The following is a 21,114-nucleotide window of genomic DNA, read 5'->3' as shown; positions in this document are numbered from 1 at the left end:
TACATGGCAGAAGGGGGGGAAACAGGTTTGCCATTACTGCCATGGGTTGGTGTGAGACACGCCATCTCAGCTGTTCTCCTAGTTAAAGTGTGATCGCCAATCCCTTAGCAAGCCATTATTGATTGGCTGGCTTTTGTGCCACCAGCTGCTTTCAGCCAATTCCTTGAGAACGGGAAGCGTGTATTAGTGTTATGGGAACGGTTTTTAAATGAGGAAAATGGAAACGGGAAACTAGGTCTGCACTTTTGGTTTCCCGTCACACCCTGGGCCCTGAAGATGTGGATTTACTGAAATGCTCGCACTTCCCGGCCTTGAGGCATCTGATGCGTCAAGTAAATCAAGTAGTTGCATCTTTCCAGCTTTTTTGGATTCTGGCTGTGGAGGGGTTTATGCTGCATCGCATCGCATCAGGGAAATGAAATTATTTGCTTTTTTTGAGGGCAGAAGGAAGAGGAAAGGCTGAAGGGTCAGGGATGTTTGGCATTGTTGTCTTCCTTCGTATATCAGTGGCTTTGAATGCCTTTACTGCAGACTTAACCCCAGGTGATTTCCTGGATGTAGAATTTACAAAAGGTAACTTTCAGAGTGGTCAAAAGACTTCATTAGATTGATGCAAACATCACTGTGCTTGATCTGTTTTCAGATACATTATTAAAAATAATTAAGCCAGCTTTTCCTTTCTGTGTCTCTCTTACCTTCCTTCCTGTAACCAGTGAATTGTAGTTGCAATAACCTTCATATTCTGTTATGGAAAATGTTAGCTTTCCTAGATATGAGATGGTCTTGGTAATGCTTCAAACTGAAGTTTCACGTTTTCTACCCATTAGAGTGTTAAATGCTAGGAAGGGGATGGGAGAACTGTTACTAAAAAACAACAACAACACTTGTTGTTGGTTTAAACACAAACCAACAAGTACATTCCAAGTGAACTGTGCAAAGAAATTTTTGACTTGCTTCCTTGTGTTAAAAACACAATTCCGCATTTAGGTACTGCAGGGATTTGATATTAACGGGGTATTACAGATGGACATGCAACATTGTGTAGATTGGACAGAGCAAAGTAAAATGTAGTATTTGAGCCTTCACTTTTAGTTTCATTGCCATTGGCTCCAACTTGGGAGAGCGCTTGAACACACGTGTAAGTCCATCATTCCTATTCAGGCCAACACTTAAGCATGTGATTAACTTTAAGCATGTGCTTAATTATGGGCCTCCGTCTGTGTTGCATTGTAATACTCTTTTTTTCAGTAGGCAAAAAGCATCTAATTAACTTTTTAAAATTGCAAACTGGTTATTGATCAGATCATGCACATTCATATTTAGGAAGTTATTAAAATGTTCATATTTGTTGTTGTAATGGCTCATGATATAAAAAAATACATAGAATCATAGAACTGGAAGGGACCTCGAGAGGTCATCTAGTCCAGTCCCCTGCATTCAAGGCAGGACTAAGTATTATCTAGACCATCCCTGACAGGTGTTTATCCAACCTGCTCTTAAAATCCCCAATGTTGGAGATTCCACAACCTCCCCAGGCAATTTATTCCAGTGCTTAACCACTCTGACAGTTAGGAAGTTTTTCCTAATGTCCAACCTAAACTGTCCTTGCTGCAATTTAAGCCCATTGTTTCTTGTCCTCTCCTCAGAGGTTAAGAAGAACAATTTTTCTCCCTCCTCCTTGTAACAACGTATTATGTACTTGAAAACTGTCCCCTCTCAGTCTTCTCTTCTCCAGACTAAACAAACCACTGCTGTTATTAGAAATAGGTGTATTAAAGTCATTCCTGAGCCAGGTGGTAACTTCATGTTGTTGCTTTTACTCTAACTATGCAAAGCCCTAGATTTAAGGCTCCCCTCCCGTCTCCTTCCTCTGACATGCAACGCAGGCACTGTGAATTCAGTGTACGGCAGTATTTCCCATTGCTCAACAGCACCCTCTCTCGCCAGTTAAAGATGTGGTATAGATGAGCCAACTGAGTCCCGCTCATTCACCCTTGGTCAGGAAGACAGTGATTACAATGTCAGGCTAAGGGCTTGGGAAAGTATGGAAAACATGGGCATAGGAGATATCTGGTGTCCCATGGGAGCTCTGAGGACCCAGTTGTGGGAAGAGACTAACACTGGGGAAGAAGCTTATTGTGCATGTGCGACAGCCGGATTTCAAATTTTGTTTTTTTAACAAGACACCTCAGATGATCTTGTGAACCCAAATTAAAGAAACCCCACTTACATGAAGGCAGTCAACCTCCATTTAATTGAAGCCTTGTAATTTACAGGCTATTGTTTAAGCGCTGCTTGGTGTGAGCCCTCAGCATGGGGTGGATTTTTGCAGCAGTTACGAAAGTGTGACAAAAGGAGGCTTTGTAATTATGACACTCTGACAGACCTGCTTTAGGGGCATGTATAATGCTGTTCAAACACCAGTCTGCTTTCTAACTGCTAGAACCTTCTCTGTGCTCCATTTTCCTGCTGTGGTTCCCTTTAGATACCAAAACTCTTCACCTCTTGTCTTCTCTGTTTGCTTTTGAATGTGCAATGATTTAGGCTGTGTCTTTATTTTTATTTTATTACCTTGATTTCATGGCTGCTTTGAACTACTGGGATGCCTGATTTTGTGTGTTCACAGAGTTCCTATAAGCTGCATTGCATCTGGTAATGTGATACCCGTTAGGGTGTTTTTATTTATTTATTTTTTTCATTTTATTTTCCGTGATTGGTATTTCTTTGTTCAATTCAGGTTAGAATTGCCCCTACTGTCACTACCTGGAGTAACAAAACTCCTACTGCCCTTCCCAGCCATCCTTCTGCAGCCTCTCCCTCTGACACACAGGTATAACATTCATTATTCCTCTTTGAGCGGATCGTGCTCCCTTTAAATAAATACCCCCGAATACAGTTTGTGTGCTTAATGCATTCCGGTGCATTTGGGAGACAGCAACAGGTGCTGAGGTCAATCTGACTTTTTGTTTCCATGCAGCTCTTGTTACGTTTCCAGATATTACCCAGACGGCTAGCCTTGAAAAAGCATTAGCTGGTGTTTAATAAAAAATTGTGTTCAAGTGAGAACTTTCACAGCTTCCTTTTGGCAGTGGAATCATGCAAGTGTTGCAAGAATAGTCAGTCTCTCTCTCTCTCCTCTCTCTTTTCCCCCTAATGTTGGAAATAACAGGTTTAACCTTTAAAAAGTGTCTTGGTTGAAATATCAAGATGTCAGATTTTTGTGACTTGCTACACATCATCAAATCGAAGGGTTTGAGTTCTAAGGATGTCTGCTTCTTCATTTCCTGTTTAAAGGATAGTGCATCACTTTGGTTGTGGTTCACCTTTATATTGTTCAAGAAGCCTGGCTCATGGAGGTGGTGGAATGATCAGCACAGTTATGCCAGTGGTGATGGCTATTTTCTGTTGATGTCAATTTGAGGCCTTTAAATATGAAATTGTGAAATCCCATTCAACTCCTCCTCTGGCAACCTGTTAGCAGCACTGATTAAATCTAATCTCCTTTCTCTTTAATGCATTCTTGTGTCCCAGGGAGACAATCCTCCACCCCCAGGTTTTATTATGCCACCAGGGGCTGCTCATCCAAATGTGTTGCCACATCAGGCTGCTTCTCCCGGCTACAACGTGTATTCGCAGGCGGGGGCACGACAGACGTACCCACAGAGTAAGTAGCAATGACTTATTTACACAACATTCGCATGAGTGAGTTTGTTCAGGAGGTTCAGAGCAATGGGGAAACCAGTCCCACTCTTTGGGTGAGAGAACAATCCATGGAAAGCTCCTGCTACTTATTCCTGGTCACTCGCCATACCGAGGGGTATTTTGTCAGTGATGATGTGGCACTGCCTATTGAACAGCTAAATTATAGTTAAGCAGGTGGTTACCAACAAATCTTAGTTTGAGGCCTAGACTGGCCCTTCCTAAAAGCTCAGAGGGCCAAAGATCCCTACGAGTACTCCAGAGCCAGGTATTTCTCAAGCAGCATGCCTGCTTGTTGAGAAGGAACTTAACCTAATTCAGTTATTGCAGAGTTGGCTCGAAGTGAGAGAGAGAGAGAAAAAGGGGACAGGGAAGAGACCATAGATAAGGACAAAGATGGAAGATAAATGAGGAAGGGAAAACTGCAGTAGCCTGTTTAAAACAAACAATAACAAAAGAAACACGGGATGTGGAAGAGTAACAAGGCGGGGAGTGAGAGAGAATATGGAGAAAGGATCTTATGGCAGCAGAGGAGAATTGACAAACACCAAGATTAAACCAGGCACAGTGTTTGAGTTGTGTCATCTAGTGATGAGATCGGGCCTTGCAGTGAGGAGACCTGAGTCCTGGCCTTGGTTCTGCTACTAACTGTGACCGCGAACATGTCATTTATCTCCTCTGTATGGGTTTCCCTGTCTGTCAAGTGGGGACCCTACTTTCCTGCCTGACGGGTATCGTGTGGGTTGCTCCTAACTTTCCGAATCTAGAAGGCTCCCACAGAAGTAGCCACCAGTCTTTCTACCACCTGTTAATTTTCGTCACCTGTTAATTTTGAGTGTATGGGTTGTGTAATGGCCTGACACTTATGAGTTTTGGGAGAGAAGCAGAGAGCTGCTGATAATCAAGGTCTTTGTGAAAAAGGACATAATTCCCATTGCCTCCCAGGCTCCAGCAACAGGGTGAGGTGACATGGCCCTCTGAGTCCAAGCACCACATTGTGGGAGTGGGAACTGGCTAGCCAGGAAGCCGTTTCAAGTGGGTTGGGAAGGGAGGAGGTGAGCATTGCCACTAAGGGAAGCTGATGTGAAATTTGACCCTCCACTACAGAGAGGGACAAGCCAGCACCTTTAACCTGCACGAACAGGATACTAGCTTATTACCTACCAGCAGCAAGACTCTCCCCTGTAGCTGGCTTTTGGAGAAAGGCCCACAACATCTGAGGCCTGAGCTTGCTATTCAAGTTAGGTGTCCTACGTGACGGGGCGTTTTTATATTTATTAAGCCATCAAATTAGTCTAAAATGTAAGTGTTCTGCTCAACTGAAATCAGGAGAAAAGTTGTGATCCTTGGTAGCTAGGAAGAGGGAATGGGGCATAAAAACTGGAGAGGATAGTAGCTTTCTCCTATTCTAATAATGTTACTAACAAAACCTCTCCCTTTTCTCCCCCTATGTAGCTTATCAGCCAACACAGCAGTATTCTTTTGGAACGGGGGGACCAGCATTCTATCAGCCTCAACAACCTATTGCTCCTCCTGCTTCAACCTCCTACGCTAACCCTCCCTATATGCCTCCTGCTTCTCCCCATTCCGTGCCCTCTCAGTTATACCCAGGACAACCTCAACCCTCTCCAGCAAGCTTGAATCCTGGCTCTTCTTTCCCCACTCCTCCTTCTGGTGCATCCTTCCAGCATGGCAGACCAGGAGCTCCAGCAACTTCTGTGGCTTATGCACTGTCTACTGGACCAACAGGTACTCTGCCTGCAACCAATGAGCTTCCTGCATCCCAAAGAACAGGTCTGCGCTTGAAAGGAGTTATTTTGCTTATGTGAGGTTTTGTTGTTGTAGTTTGTGTGTTCTGGTGAATTATTAATAATATAAAATTTGGCTGCATTTTAGGGTTAATGCACAGTGTTTCTAAAAATGGCATTATCCTTTCTGTGCATAGTACAGCTGTAAGGCCTTGTCCACTACAGCTGAAACGGTGCTAGCATAATAGCTCTGATTCCCTGATCAATGTGTGCAGAGATCTTCTGAGAGTCACACTGTGCTACAGAAAAAGAATCTCTGTCTGCCCTAGTCAGAGGAGCCATGCTAGAACAGTATTCCTGTGCAATTGATGCTGGCACAATTTTAACTATCGTGTGGACAGAGCCAAAATTGCTACGTGGTTGGTGAACCAGTACCTAAAAATGAGCAAATATCATGGATGCAGTGAGCTTGGTTTTCTTCTTACTCGCACCATTTTTGCTAGCATAACTTCTCAGTAGTTTCATCCCCAAGTCACACACATCTATAAATGAAAGGAAGGTCAAGCCCAGTGTTGGATCAGATTTAATATAGGAAGCCCTTTCTACTGAATAGCCTCACGGAGATGCAGTCATTAGCTCTGTTTTCCTAATCATCAGCTGTGATGGGATTACTGTGCTTATGAATGCCCTGAAAGAGAACCACAAATTATTTAGAAACACTTCAATGGCATGTTTTTTCTATAAGATAAACAAACAAACAAAAATAGCATGTGTCTGTTGCTAGAACTCAAGAGCATGTTTGAGTGTGCATGATAACAGAGTCTGCCAGCGTGGTGAGAAACAGAGGGACTCAAGCATCCTTTACTGTTGTTTACAGTTTGAGCTGCTTTAGTGACCTGCATGATGCTCGACCTATCTCTTTATTAATGTCACTTGTTCCTCAGATAACTTTTAAACAGCATTTCTGGTCCTGATGTATACATGAGTGTGAGGAATTCTGATTTAAACATTGTTTTAGCTCTACCCTGTTAACGCAAAGGGGATAAGGGAGTAATGCAGCAGATGGAAAACAGGGCTGTGTTTGGGCAAGGAGTCTGTTGTTTAAAGGGACAGTGTCCTGTTAATGGGCTCTGAGACCAAACCATTGGACTTTCTTTTAAATGTCTTTTCTGGTGGGGAAATGGTTTGCTCAGAGCATTGTTAATGCGCTATAGAGCCTCTAGGTTGCCTGCTGGAATCCAACCCAAGTTGGTAGCAACTGAAAGGCTGACGCTGTTTGTTGATCGATGTGAAGTGTATTTGGTCTTGGTCCATTCCAATGGACAAGTGTCCCCAACACAAAAAGCTCAGATCCACTTGGTACTAATTGGCCACATTATTGTCCATCTCATCAGAGATGTTATGGTTTGAATGGATGTGGAAGCTGATCTGTCCTCTGAGCAGTCAAGCTGGGTCAGGAATGAGGCACCCTTGACCAGGAGGAGCTCGAAAGGGTGGCTCGGGGCACATGGGTGTTACTTGCATTTATCTGAAGCTGGTTCTGCCCCTACCCTGACTGTGCCTGTTCTCTGGATAAACAGGACTGCTGTCTCCCGGGCTGTGGCTCCAGGTCCTTTCACGAGTATTACATTAACGCACACACGTTAGGAGAAAAATGTCCACTCTGTCCAGGGAAGAGTGGAGTCAGTTTTGGGGGCCTGTCAGCCTGGGCAGCATTGTTTAACATTGTAGGGATGTGTCTTCCCAAAGGGTGCATCCTGTTGAGACTGTTAATATCCCATATGTTCTACAAACGGACAGAATACCTTCTCCTTTCCTTTTCTTGATGAGGCAGTTGGATACCCTTCCCCATCTTTGTGTGAGTATGGTGTACACCACAAGGAGGAGGTATTAGTGTACCGGGTGGAGCGGGAGTTGCTTCCAAGTTTCCTAGCCTTGCAGAAGCAAAGCAGCACACTGTAATGCAGACAGCACTGCTCCTGTACCTTCCAAAAAATGCAAGTAGCAGGAAACCGCTTTAACAGTTTTCTCTCTAATCCATTTTACTATTATATATGGGTCACTAGAATGCAGTTGAGAGATCTGTCACCTGTTAAGTTTCTTGTGTTAAAAGTTTAAGCAATATAGTCCATATGGCTCTTTCAAAGTAGGGTACAGCTCTCACTTATGCACTGTAGAAGCTTCCAGCCTTAATAACAAGCACTGTAAAATGGGTCACTTTCAGTTTCCACTTTTTGCTCAAAGGTTATCTATACTTGTTTTTATCAAGTTCTGTCAACATTAGCAATATCGGCTGAATTTGTCCCAGTAGCTAGTAAGGGGGGAGATCTGGTGTAAAGTTTAAAACTTTTAAACTTGGGTGTTGAAAATTCTTTTAATTGATTATTAGCAGATTTCAGCACTGAGGCCCCAGTGCCCCAAAGCCTTTAAGTGTGTGTTTAAGTCCATCCCTATTCACCAGAGCATTTGAGCACATTCTTAACTTTAGTCACGTGCTTAGTCCCATTGCGTCTTAAGTGCTGAATTGCTCTATTGCACAGGGATGGGCTGCTAGGTGGGAACCATATTGCTGCAATTGAGGGAACTTTGTAAAAAAGATGTTTCAGGGAACCTTCAACAGACTGTTCTGCTCAGGTTGTTAGATCATTTCTCTCAGAAAACTGTACCAACCAGAGAGGGAAAACTTGCTTTTTAAAGCTCTTTTAATGCTGAAAGTACAATCTATAGTCTGTTCAAACTCCATCCCCTCAGAGTAGTCTTGATAAATAGACTGTACTTACCGTGCCTTAGCCACCAACACTATTCACAGAAGCTGCACGGCATAGTGAAAAAGGCCTCTCAGTATGTCACCATTATATTAAGTACATGAAAACATAAAGCCAACGTGAAGGTCATAGCTATACCTCCAAATGTCTAGGTGCAAACAGAGAGACGAGGTGGATGGGGTAATATCTTTTATGAGGCCAAATTCTGTTGGTGAGAGAGACAAGTTTACATAGAGCTCTTCTTCAAGTCTGCACTACAGACCTATATCAGTACGTCGCTTAGGCATCTGAAATATCCACAACCCTAAGCGACGTAGTGATACCGACCTCATCTGCCCCGCCCCCCGTGTATAGTGCTGCGTTGAAAAGCTCTGCAGTTGGCGTAGGAGCATCTTTACTTTAGCAGCGCAGCTGCGCCGATGCAGCATGTTGTATGTATGTAGACCTGCCCTTTATCGGAGTCACAGCGAAATACAAGGTGGAACAGATTGTTTAGCATAAGTAGTTAATGCACATTTCAAGGGACCATTCAAGGTGAAGTGGCCCATTAACACCCCTCCAGTCATAGGGAGGAAAGGAAGTGGGGGCAGGGAGCAGCTGGGTGGGGGGTTGTTAGTGGAGTATAGATTGTTGTAATAAACCATAAATCCAGTGTCTCTATTCAATCCATGATGTTTAGTGTCTACCAAAGTGTATTAATTTAAGCAAACAGGATGGTTATGCCTAGTAATGGAGGTTTGATCCTTGACTTTGAATTTCTGTGCTTTCATATGTTGTAATCCAGGATCTTAATATCATTTTGATGTGGGTTGTTTTTCTTTTTAAACTTTATTAATTCAAAATAAATAAATAAAAATAAAAATCTCATGCGTTAAGATTAAAGGATATATGCAGTAAGCCAGCGACATTTGAAGATGCAGGTAGAAAAGCTAGAACTCCACGCGCAGTTTTTTCCATTAGTTTTTTTACGGAAAAAGTAAAAATTGGTAGGCTAAGCAATATCAATAAGATCATATTAGAAAGTAAGTGCTTTCAAATGTCATTTTAAACCATCTGGACTTTCACAACAGCAGATGTTTAAGAAACCTATCTGTGGCATCCATCTTAAGCATGAAGTGATTTTTAGTGTTGCACAGTATTCCTTCTTTTTTGGGGTTATGATACTGCACGTCTCAGTCCAGTGAGACGTTTGTGCAAGGATTATAAATCTCTAAAAACCAGGGTTAATGACAGATGGTGCCTAACAAATCTTAAATATACTGTAGAATAGCTGTCTAGTGCTCCCCTTTTTCCTTGTAGGTGATGTAAAATATCTTGCTGTGTCATGTTATTTGGATTGTCAGCTCAGTTAGGGCAGGGAACTTGCTTTATATTTCTGTGGGACGCTCCTATCATAACAAATGTGATATTGACACACAGTATAAATACAAAATAATCATACAGGTCTTGATTCAGGAAAGCACTTAAGCATGTGCTGAAGTCCTACTGAAGTCTAGCCCTTTGAGCAGATACTTAAATGCTTTCCTGAGTGGAAGCCATTGTGATGAGGGAATTTTGTCTCTGATGAGTAGTCTCTTGGTTCAGTTGGCCTGATAACAAAAGTAAGTCAGGATTCTGCAACAGTTATTAGGAGCCACTTGAAATGATGACATCCTAAATGGGAAAGGAGTCAGACTCATGTTTTGGGAGGGCAGAGGAAAGTCATTCTGCAGGGTTGATGGGGCAGCATATAGCACTAATTAATGTTGTCATTAAACTGGCTATTTAATTCTATTAGATATTTTTGTCAGGTGATGAAAATTCAAGTTTTGCACACTTACTGAAATGAAATAGCTAATGAGAAAAATAATTACAGGTTAGGGTATGTTTACTTTTTTTAAACGCCTTAGTTATTTTTGCATTTTATCTACAGAAAATCAGTCTTCTCAAGACCAGACCTCTACCCTGCAAGGTGAACTAGCTACAGTATAACATGGAAATCAATTAAGCCACCATATGAAATTAATGGAATGCATGTGACCCTCATAGTACACTAAATTCAACGCTCTTTGTCAATACAATTTTAATTGAATCAAATTTTATAATATCCTAATGAACATAAATAATACCAGAACTGGAATTTTTAACCACAGAAATGAGTTGATGCATTTTAACTGAATTCTATAAAATTATTACCAGTATTAGTAATGCTAAAACAAATTGATGTCATAGTCTGTGCTACAAAAGCCAGGCTCTCCATATCTGAAATCTTACGAAAACTGATGTGCCAGCTAGCTAGGGGACATGATACCTGATGTTCTCGTTGGTCAGGGGATATGACTGAGTTTTGGTTAACAAGAAGGTTTTTAAGTAATTGTTTAATAGGCCCCTTTAAGGTATTACAGGCATGCTGGGTATGGAACTTGTTTAACAAAACTCTCAAGTGCTTGTTAAATTTAGAGTCCAGCTAAGTCTGTACTGAAGTAACACAGTCCACTGTGTGAACATGAATTCATAGTTTACGAAGACAAAAACACTGTGGTGAAAAAGTCCATTGAATTTTTTTCTTTTGGCTTTTTGTGGCTTTGAACAATAAATCCTCATTACCCCAGTTTAAGCAGCATTAATGTTGAGTTTTAATACAGTGGCCCCTATTAAATGTGCATAATGAAATACTGGAACAATTTTTAATTCACTAATCTAAGCTTTGTACTGCAAATTTTGCAAGTACACAGAAAACGCTTTCTTTTAATGAGCTGATTTGTCATGAAAACCACTGAAAAAATTATTAGAAACAGTTCTGCTCAGATAACCTATATTCTGTATTTCTCTTTCCTCGTTATTACGACATTGGCCTGAATGCAAGGGGCCAGAATCACCAGTCTGCTCAGGCAGCTTTACTCTGCTTTTGTGACCCAACACGACCACAAATGTTATTTAACTGGCTGGGTAAACCTGGTTTATGACTGCCTTGTATCTCTAGACTGAGCGCACGCACGGGTGAATGTGACCTAGGATTTTAAGAGTCCTACTGATGTTTATTCTTCACTTGGAGTATCCTCTCTGTTTTCCTTCTGTTCTTGTTGGAGAACACATCTTGTTGCTGTGTAAACATGCGTCACAAAAAAGCAGAGGAGCAACTCTCAGAAAATGTCTTAAGCAGAATTCAGTGCCCATGAACTGCTTTTTTCCAAACTGCTCTGAGGTGCCCACTGTTGATTAACTTTTATCATAATGTTAACATAGTTGTGCAAACAGAATTGCCCGGCAAATGGTCTAATTTGTTTTGTTACAAACAGATATAGTGAAACCTTCATAGATAACTGAGAGACTATGTTAACATACTTTGGCTGTGTGGTCCTAACTGTGTTTCTGCCTGCAACATTGCCAAAATTCAGAAGGTTTGGCAGTGCAATGTTGCTCTCTTGGGATGGTTGGTAGTTTGTTTTTTATGTTGTCTACGAGGAATTTAATTTAATGCATTCAGGTGATTTATATTATATACAGGAGGGGAAGCTCAAGATGACTAGGTCAAATTCTAACTTAGCTGTAAAGAAAGTAACCTCTCTCAGGCAGATACAGCGAACGGGCTTTCAGTGTAAAGAACTGCAGGGCTTGCTGCTTAGCACAAGGGATGTGTTATTCTACCATCATGAATATTAGTGGTGCAGTAGCAGATCTGAGAACCAAGACTTTGGTTATCAGGTCACATAACCACCAGTTTTACAACTATGGCACAGAGCCAGCCTTGCTTAAGAGTTTTGGATGTTGCTAGAGCAGTAATTTGGAGGTGTAGTGTGGCAAATAGGTCTATTCCCCAACTTCTAGGATTCTAACAAATGATTAATGTTGCCTTTTTTTGTTATAGGACCTCAAAATGGTTGGAATGATCCTCCTGCTTTGAACAGAATTACAAAGAAGAAGGTATTGTATGAGATTGGTATCCCACTAAACTGCATACGATGCATTTTAAAAAGCAGTATCTTAACTAAATGTTATGAAAAACATTGCTGGAAGAAGAAAAAAATGAAGTGTTATCATCAAACAGCAATTTAATAGCATTGTGAATAAAAGTTGTGTTTAAAGGGAAGGAAGACATGTAAATTTTCAGCATATATTATCTCCTGAAATACATTCGTAAACACCCTGAAATATGCATCCAAAGGAGGCTGAGTTCTTGGGAAAATTGTTGTTAATAATCGGTGGTCACAGTTTGGGACAAAAGTACTACGGACCATTGTTATTTGCAGAAAAGCAGGTGAATTGTGAATGTTTTCCCTAGGGCCAGACTCTGAGCTGGCGTATGTTGTCATAGCTCCATTGACCTTCTCTTTAGCTACAACAATGTCCACAAGTTGAGGATCTGGCCCCTGGTATTTACTAATGGTATGACAAGTGTCACGATGAGAGACCATGATATAAAACTTCACCTTTATCAAAGAGTCTGGGTGGGAAAATGCAGCATGACCAGCATAGACGGCAGGAGTGAGGAGCTCAGGACACTTTTATTAGGGTAGAATGAGCCTTTTAATTCTAGCCTCTGGGTTCATTGTGGAACATTTTGCAGTGATCAAAATTCTGTCGTAGTGGCCCACATGAAATCAGATAGTGGTGATCTGTCCAGTTCTTCATGGCAGTCTGAGCACACAGAATAAGGTTGTGAATGTACATGGAGACAAAACTACAGTAACTAGTAACCCCTGGAGTTTGTCTGTGCAGGTCAGGATTACCAAACATCATTGGCAGGATGGAGTTGAGGAAGCTTGCACTGTTCCTGTACATGACAAAGTCAGGGCTTTGGTGTCCAAAGCTGTCAGTCTGGGGTACCTTTTAGAGCGGGTTAATACTCTCAAAGAGGAGGAGGAAGCATACCAGTCTGGATAACGCCCTGATGATAAATTAATAAAAAAATTGGTTAGAAAATGCTGTCTTTTTAATTGGATTTGTTGTTGTGGAATGTTTTGGTCATAACCCTGGCTTCTGTTACACAACCTGATCTTTAGGATTTGGGAGTTATTTCAATAAAAAGTCATGATCTTTGTCACCCTGCCCGAATTGGTACCAGCCAAGCTTCCATTATGAATATTTACGCACTGATTTATTTCCTGTGTATTTTCAGTATAATAGAGTATGCGTTCCTTAATGGTTTTTAAACTATTACTTAAATATTGTTAAATGGTTTTAAAACAATTTTTATCATAAAATAAAGGATATTTTGCATTTTCCCCCCAAACAAGCCTTTTTTATAATTTCCCATGACTAATGACTTAATATTTATTAATTAAAACAGTGAGGGCCATGATTTTCTTTTTTATAGCTAAAACTGTGACTTTTGCTTTTTTTTGCTGTGACCAAAACATGTCTTTTGCCATGACAAGCAACCAGCCATAATTACAGTTTCATTAAACCAGAACTACACTTAGCATCTTGGACTTTCTTGTTGTTTCCTTTAATACCCTTAAAAAGTGTGGAAAGTCTAACTGTGGTTTGTTTTTCACGTTATTGTAGTTGTAACAGAAGCCAGCATCCCATTTAGTCATCTGTTCTTTCCTCTCCCAAACTCTCTCTCTCACGTTTGTGGCCTTTTGTGCGTATGTACATACAAACATTTAGGCACTAGTTCTGAACTGCATTAATAATTGGGCTTAATAGCAATCTGTTTACCAGAGGCTTGACTCTCATTTGAAAGATGTATTGTTTGGATAGTGCCAGCTGTGGGGTAGGCGCTTTACAGATGAGAATAAAAAACTGTTCTTGCAAATAAGATCTTAAAATATAAACACAGATTAAAAAGCAATAAGAAATGAAGTATTCATAGACTATTTCCCATCTGAGTAATGCTATCATTAAATAATCTGGATATTTGGGAGTTAATTTTCTGCTATTAACTGAGATTCATTCTCACTTACACTTTCGTTTTCTTGAAAGTAAAACGCCACGTTGTAATGACTGTATGCCACTCTGTGAGTTCTAGAGTGTCTTCTACTATGTGGTACCCACTACTGCCTGTAGATCCCAATCCTGTACGCACTTAATCACATGCTTTTCCAGTTGGTGACGAGCCCTTTGGCTTGAAGTTAAGCATGTGTGTAAGTGTTCGCTGGATTGGGGTTTTAGATTGTAAGATTTTTAGAACAGAGACCTTTTATGTACTTGCAAAAAGAAAAGGAGTACTTGTGGCACCTTAGAGACTAACCAATTTATTTGAGCATAAGCTTTCGTGAACTACAGCTCACCTCATCGGATGCATACTGTGGAAAGTGTAGAAGATCTAGCAGTAGTAGAAGATCTAGTGTAGTAGATTTTCTACACTTTCCACAGTATGCATCCAATGAAGTGAGCTGTAGTTCACGAAAGCTTATGCTCAAATAAATTGGTTAGTCTCTAAGGTGCCACAAGTACTCCCTTTCTTTTTGCGAATACAGACTAACACGGCTGTTACTCTGAAACCTTTTATGTACTTGTTATCTGTCACTTGTACAACTTATGTCAATTTATGTCATAAGTCAGAATGTATAAGGAGATGGGAGAAAGGGATTGTTTCCTACATTTCTGTATTACAGGTACATCATGTTTGAAAGACAGGGTTAGTACAATACAGCCCTTTTTGTGGAAATAATGAGCAGAGAAGGCATGGTAAACTTCTTGTTTGATTTTCTTTAGACACCTGATCACTTCATGCCTCCTGTTCCCATCACATCCCCAATAATGAACCCTCTGCTGGATCCACAATCCCAGATGCAGCAGCCGCCCGCTTCACTGCCACCAGCAGCCCAGGCTGCGTTTCAGCCCTCGCATCTTCCATCAGGGCAGCCCATTTTACAAAACCCGTTCCAGCCTATTCAGCAGCCTCTGGGGCAGGCAGTCGTGCCTCCAGCTGTCTCAAAAACTAGTACAGAGGGGGCACCAGGAGCTCCAATTGGCAATGCCATACAGGTAATGGCAATTAAGTTGATGTTGTTTTGTATTCCGGTAGTGCTTAACCCCCCCATCCAGGATTGGGGACTCATTGTGATAGGCACGGAACAGACACAGAATGAGAACTTTCTCTGTTCATCTTAGGCTTCAACGACACAAGAAAGTTGCACCGGTTTAACTAAACTGATTCAAAAGGCTGTGTGTACACTCTTGTTTTGGTTTAGCATAAGTCGATTGGGAATTGGTTTCTGTTAAACTGAAATAAGCCCCTCTTAAGCTGAAGTAAGAATGTGCACATGGGGGTTTGCACGGTTTAAATGGGTATAAAAGCCAATTTAAGTTGAACCAGTACATCTTTCTCATGTAGACAAATCCAGAGAGAGGCTGAGAGAGAAGGCAAAATCGACTAAACCGTCTCACGGTTCAAGGCTATCTGCACCTCTGCCCCTTCAGTGGTCTCTCTGAATGCAACCCCTTCAGACTTTAGGCCTCAAGGCTTTAGGTCTCCAGGGTGGAATCTCATGATTCTCCCACTCTCAGACAAGAGGGTGGGCTGCGGCCTCCTGTGCACCAACCGTGATGGCTGAGCAGGCCTGACTAAATTTGGCTGCCAGCAGCCTTTCTTTCACAGCTGTGACCAGTGTGAATATAGAGACCCAGTACAGCTTTGACAAACCAAAGTATTGTGTAACTTTAATAGTACGGCCAAGCATAACAAGGGAACGGGAGGGTTAACACAACAAATCTACAGGCATATCTGTCTGACCTAGATTCTCCCAGGCACCCCCACTTCTGGGGGCTGGGGTTCACTTTGCTTCCCATGATCCCTGTGTCTTCCTCCCCGTGCTTTAGAATCTCTGTTTGTCAGTCCGAAGGTTCTTTGTTTCCAGCTTCCTGCCTGACGACCTCTTCATTGGCTTACAGATTAGTACCTCCCATACTGGGTCCCCTCCTGACGGTTGATCTCAACCTGGTCATAGGTAGCGATGCCTGTCTCATTTGGTATCTGTGAATGGGGCAACCTGAAGCCATCATCCCCTTTCCTGCAGAGATGCCAGGAACTCCTGCTGGAATTAACCCCTGGTAATCATGACAAACAATGCAATAGCAACCAGTTGGACATAAATTATAAATCAGTTATTACAGGCACGTCCTGTGTCCTTCTCCCACCCATCCTTTGTTTATATTGACCAACTCCAACCTCAGAGCATTCGTCCCCTTTCCCCAAACCGGAACAAGACTAATGCCAGGAGGTGTTCATCTCACTATGAGTAGCAGGATCTTACACAGCTGAAAGAGCATCATGGGGTTTGTATCCGCCATCTTCATTCAAGGTTGTCACTTTATAACCATAAACACCTAGTTGCTGCTGCTTTGCACTTGCTACTACCCTGAGCCAGGCAGTCAGGCTAATCGAGTCGCTTCTCCCTGCGACTACCCTGCTTTTCACAGCTGCTGCTGAAGAAGAGATATCAGATGCATTCCCCAACTGAGACACTGCTAATGTTGCCTCTTCAGTGATCTCAGCTCCGCAGGCATGGAAGGGAGGAGCGAGTGAGCGTGCTCAGATTGTTAGTAACTTGTGATGAGTTTAAGAAACAATGATAGAGTACCTACAATTCCCGAGGAGTTTCCAAAGTGACTTTAACACCCCATCTTCTCTTCTTTAGCATGTGCAGTCATTGCCAGCGGAGAAGATTACAAAGAAGCCTATTCCTGATGAGCACCTTATTCTGAAGACCACATTTGAAGCTCTGATCCAGAGATGCCTGTCGTCTGCCACAGATCCAGTAGGTCTTTGCATTGGTGATCCATTAGTGGAGCAGCACTCTATAATTTTAATTCGATGTACACCGTGGTGGCTGCATTAACCAGTGATAAGTCTCTCATTCGTTTTAACTCTTTCTGGCCCAAGGGATCCCTCGGCACTTTACAGACATAAAGCAGACACAGACTGTAGACAGAGACCCACGTGCACCATGGAGAGGCAGCCACGCTGGGGACGGAACGTGGCAGCCGCTCAGCAGCAGCACAGCAAAGCACCACAGGCATTTCAAATGGGAAACAAAGAATCAAGGGTGATGAAATCCTGGCCGCGTTGATGTTAATGGCAAAACTCCCATTGACCTCAGCAGGAGCAGGATTCCACCTCAAATCTTTACTAGCTCTGTGACCTAGTGCTAACGATCTGCCCCACCACACGGGAAACATGGCTCCAGGTCTGGGTCACCTTGTCGCTGGATAAGTAGGCCTAGATAGAGCACTGCTTCCGGGAGAAAGGCAGGAAGGAATTCCTTCTGTCCACAAGGGCAAATTCCTTTCATGGTATTAGTGGCATCGTTGGGCTCCCTTCTGGCTGGAAGAACTGGAGCTCTGGTCTGGGTTCGGGGGTGGAGAGCAATGGGATCCCCACTCTATTTCTGTTTAGGAGAAAAGGATTCCTCTGCCTCTCTTCATACTAAACCCGCCCCCTTAAGGTAGGAGCTACGCTAATCTGATTTGGCATGTCATTGTCTGTTTAGCCCATTCCTCTAACTGGAGCAAGAAACCTCATATGCCGAGGTGGGTATTCGCTGAGGCTATTGTGCATCCGAGCTGAGAGACGGGCAGAAGGATCATATTAAGCCTCCATTTTTGATAAGTGTATGACGCTCCCCAGGGGTATTCAGGGTGTGAGGTGCCTCATCACCACCTGCCCATAGCATGAAGCAGCTTTGCCTGATGCCTGCTGTAGATCAGCTCCCTGAAACCAACAGCCTGTGGCCCCAGACAAGCACTGACTTCCAGGTGTCCACAACCCCACCCCCTCTATGCGGGCTAGTCACAATCACACCCTGAGCCCCATCTAACAGCATCCCCCTCCGTAATATCTAGCCCTTGTCACTGGGCCCGCACGGGAATTACAAGCTAAGCTGTCCCTGAAGGCACAGAGTACGCACAGCTGGACTAGAACAACTCAGGATCAGATCCTTTATAACAACGCAGCACGGCAATCTCTTTATAGAGAAAACAAATACGAACCTGACACTGTCCCCACAGTATTCTTGTCAGCAAGTTAAAGAAGTACGGGCTGGATGAATGCACTATAAGGTGGGTAGAAAGTTGGCTAGATTGTCGGGCTCAATGGGTAGTGATCAATGGCTCCATGTCTAGTTGGCAGCCGGTGTCAAGTGGAGTGCTCCAGGGGTCGGTCCTGGGGCCGGTTTTGTTCAATATCTTCATAAATGATCTGGAGGATGGTGTGGATTGCACTCTCAGCAAATTTGCGGATGATACTAAACTGGGAGGAGTGGTAGATACGCTGGAGGGCAGGGATAGGATACAGAGGGACCTAGACAAATTGGAGGATTGGGCCAAAAGAAATCTGATGAGGTTCAATAAGGATAAGTGCAGGGTCCTGCACTTAGGACGGAAGAACCCAATGCACAGCTACAGACTAGGGACCGAATGGCTAGGCAGCAGTTCTGCGGAAAAGGACCTAGGGGTGACAGTGGACGAGAAGCTGGATATGAGTCAGCAGTGTGCCCTTGTTGCCAAGAAGGCCAATGGCATTTTGGGATGTATAAGTAGGGGCATAGCGAGCAGATCGAGGGACGTGATCGTCCCCCTCTATTCGACATTGGTGAGGCCTCATCTGGAGTACTGTGTCCAGTTTTGGGCCCCACACCACAAGAAGGATGTGGATAAATTGGAAAGAGTCCAGCGAAGGGCAACAAAAATGATTAAGGGTCTGGAACACATGACTTATGAGAGAGGCTGAGGGAACTGGGATTGTTTAGTCTGCAGAAGAGAAGAATGAGGGGGGATTTGATAGCTGCTTTCAACTACCTGCGAGGTGGTTCCAGAGAGGATGGTTCTAGACTATTCTCTGTGGTGGAAGAGGACAGGACAAAGAGTAATGGTCTCAAGTTGCAGTGGGGGAGGTTTAGGTTGGATATTAGGAAAAACTTTTTCACTAGGAGGGTGGTGAAACACTGGAATGCGTTGCCTAGGGAGGTGGTGGAATCTCCTTCCTTAGAAGTTTTTAAGGTCAGGCTTGACAAAGCCCTGGCTGGGATGATTTAATTGGGGATGGGTCCTGCTTTTGAGCAGGGGATTGGACTAGATGACCTCCTGAGGTTCCTTCCAACCCTGATATTCTATGATTCTATGACCTCTAAATGAAGGTTAAGATTTTAAGACCTAGCGAGCAAGGATAAGAAGAAGAATAGATTTCAAATAAAAGAAAACATAAAATGCAATCCCAGGTCTATACTTATGGATGGTCACCTTTTCCTATTTGAAAGAATCTGTTCTCTCCTAAGGATTCAGTCTTTAACAGAGCTGTTTTAGTCATAGCTCAGATACTGGTTTTCATGAATACCTCCTGCCCTTTAAGCAGTTTCCTCAGTCAATAGATGACAGAAAGTCTTTTAGTTTTTTCCGTATATTTCCCAAAACTCATTATTTTGTCCCCAAAGATGGGGAGACCCCTGAGATTTCCTTCTTGGGGAGCTGGCTCCAAGGTGTCTTCCCGCAGGTCTGTTTATTTCACATCCATACGTTGACTTGAAATCCAAGTGTAGCTCCCATTGTGTTTGGCTTACCATGCTTAATCTATATATGAACCTAAGCAGTCATGCAAATACACATCCCTTGTCTGGCTAAACCAGTTTTTCACCTTTGCTGGGGACTAACATCTGGACACAAACTTGTAAGGACATATTTTCAGCATATTGACATAACTTCTTAAATATAATGAGTACACACACTTCACAATGGTATTCTTGGCCAGCATCATCCTGGCTTTCATTTAAGATCTCACATGGTATTCTATACAGCAGCAATGTGTTAGGTGTAGTGAGTTTGTCAGGCCTGTTAGGAGTTCCTGACCCAGCTCAGAGAACCCTTTACTTATTGGCATCAATGGGCCTCTGTGTCACAAGGTGACGTGTGTGTCATGATAACAAACAGGCTTCAGAAGAAGGGGAGAGGGGGAAAAGTATTGTTTAGTTTTTAATCATTGGGTTTATTCAGTGTCTCTTGTCTCTGTAGTAATAGATGGTTGTGCCAATGTCCTCCCATACCATGTGACCACTGCGGTCTAAAGCAATGTTTCTCAAACTGGGAGTCCTGATTCAAAAGGGGGTTGTAAGCCTATTGTAGGGGGGGTCGATATATTGCCACCTTTACTTCTGCACTACTGTCAGAGCTGGGCGGTTGGACAGCGGTGGCTGCTGACTGGGCGCCCAGCTCTGAAGGCAGCGCTGCGCCAAAGTAAGAGTGGCATGGCTTGGTATGGGGGAGGAAGCGGGGGTCATCACAGCCTGAAATACTTTCAAAGGGAGGCCCAGCAAAAATAGTTGGAGAACCCCTGCTCTAAAGGATGGAATTTCAGATCTGCTCAAGTGTTTAATCATGCTGCCCTCTAGTGGCAACGTACAGAGACTAGACTAGAGCCCTACTACTTTTGCAGAAACATTTTACTGTGGTTTATTACGGTAAAGTACAACAGCTGTGCCTGGCTTATTTACTGCAAGTGCCAGTCCATGATCTTTTTAACAGCTTCAGTGCATTTCCTGAGTTGTCACTCCAATTCCAAAGAAAACAAACATTTCTAAGTAAGCAATGGAAATAGTGGTGAGACTCCAAGAGAGAGATTTGCGTTGAGTCAATAACACTGCAGCTGTAAAGAATCATATTTACTCCTCAGCTTGTGCCAACAGTAAGTAGGTTATGAAAGGAAGATTGAGTGGCTATTGGCCTCCTGTATGCTGAATGTGTTTAACCAGTGACAGAGACACAGGTTTCCATTATTAATATAAACTGACATGTTGGTGCTGGAATACAATAATGGCTTTGTAGTAAGCATTCAGTGGACTGTTCACAAATTGGCTTTGTGTCATATTTACTGAACCGCTATCTAAAATTTAAACTGGAGATGTAGTTTTGGTTTGATACCAACTTGTATCATAGTCTGTTTCCTCCTCCTCTTGTTTCTCATCCCAACCATTTCCTGGTAGATC

General features: G+C 42.8%; 1 protein-coding gene across 12 annotated transcripts in view; it reads left to right on the top strand.

The window, feature by feature from the left end:
* SEC31A (SEC31 homolog A, COPII coat complex component) overlaps positions 1–21,114 on the top strand; it is a 69,738-nt gene that overhangs the window by 44,353 nt on the left and 4,271 nt on the right. For 4 of the 12 annotated variants that reach the window (XM_073340520.1, XM_073340519.1, XM_073340529.1 and 1 more), the window contains 7 exons: positions 2,738–2,830; positions 3,532–3,664; positions 5,155–5,493; positions 10,125–10,163; positions 12,060–12,115; positions 14,855–15,127; positions 16,780–16,899. In XM_073340520.1, coding sequence (XP_073196621.1) covers positions 2,738–2,830; positions 3,532–3,664; positions 5,155–5,493; positions 10,125–10,163; positions 12,060–12,115; positions 14,855–15,127; positions 16,780–16,899 — 1,053 coding nt within the window. The remainder of the gene's footprint in view (positions 1–2,737; positions 2,831–3,531; positions 3,665–5,154; positions 5,494–10,124; positions 10,164–12,059; positions 12,116–14,854; positions 15,128–16,779; positions 16,900–21,114) is intronic. The other 8 variants (XM_073340522.1, XM_073340523.1, XM_073340521.1 and 5 more) reach the window with 8 other exon arrangements.

The sequence above is a fragment of the Lepidochelys kempii genome, chromosome 4, assembly GCF_965140265.1.
Source record: "Lepidochelys kempii isolate rLepKem1 chromosome 4, rLepKem1.hap2, whole genome shotgun sequence".
NCBI classification, from domain to species: Eukaryota; Metazoa; Chordata; order Testudines; family Cheloniidae; genus Lepidochelys; species Lepidochelys kempii.
Note: the sequence above shows the minus strand (reverse complement) of the source record. Positions and strands in the feature narration are given on the sequence as shown.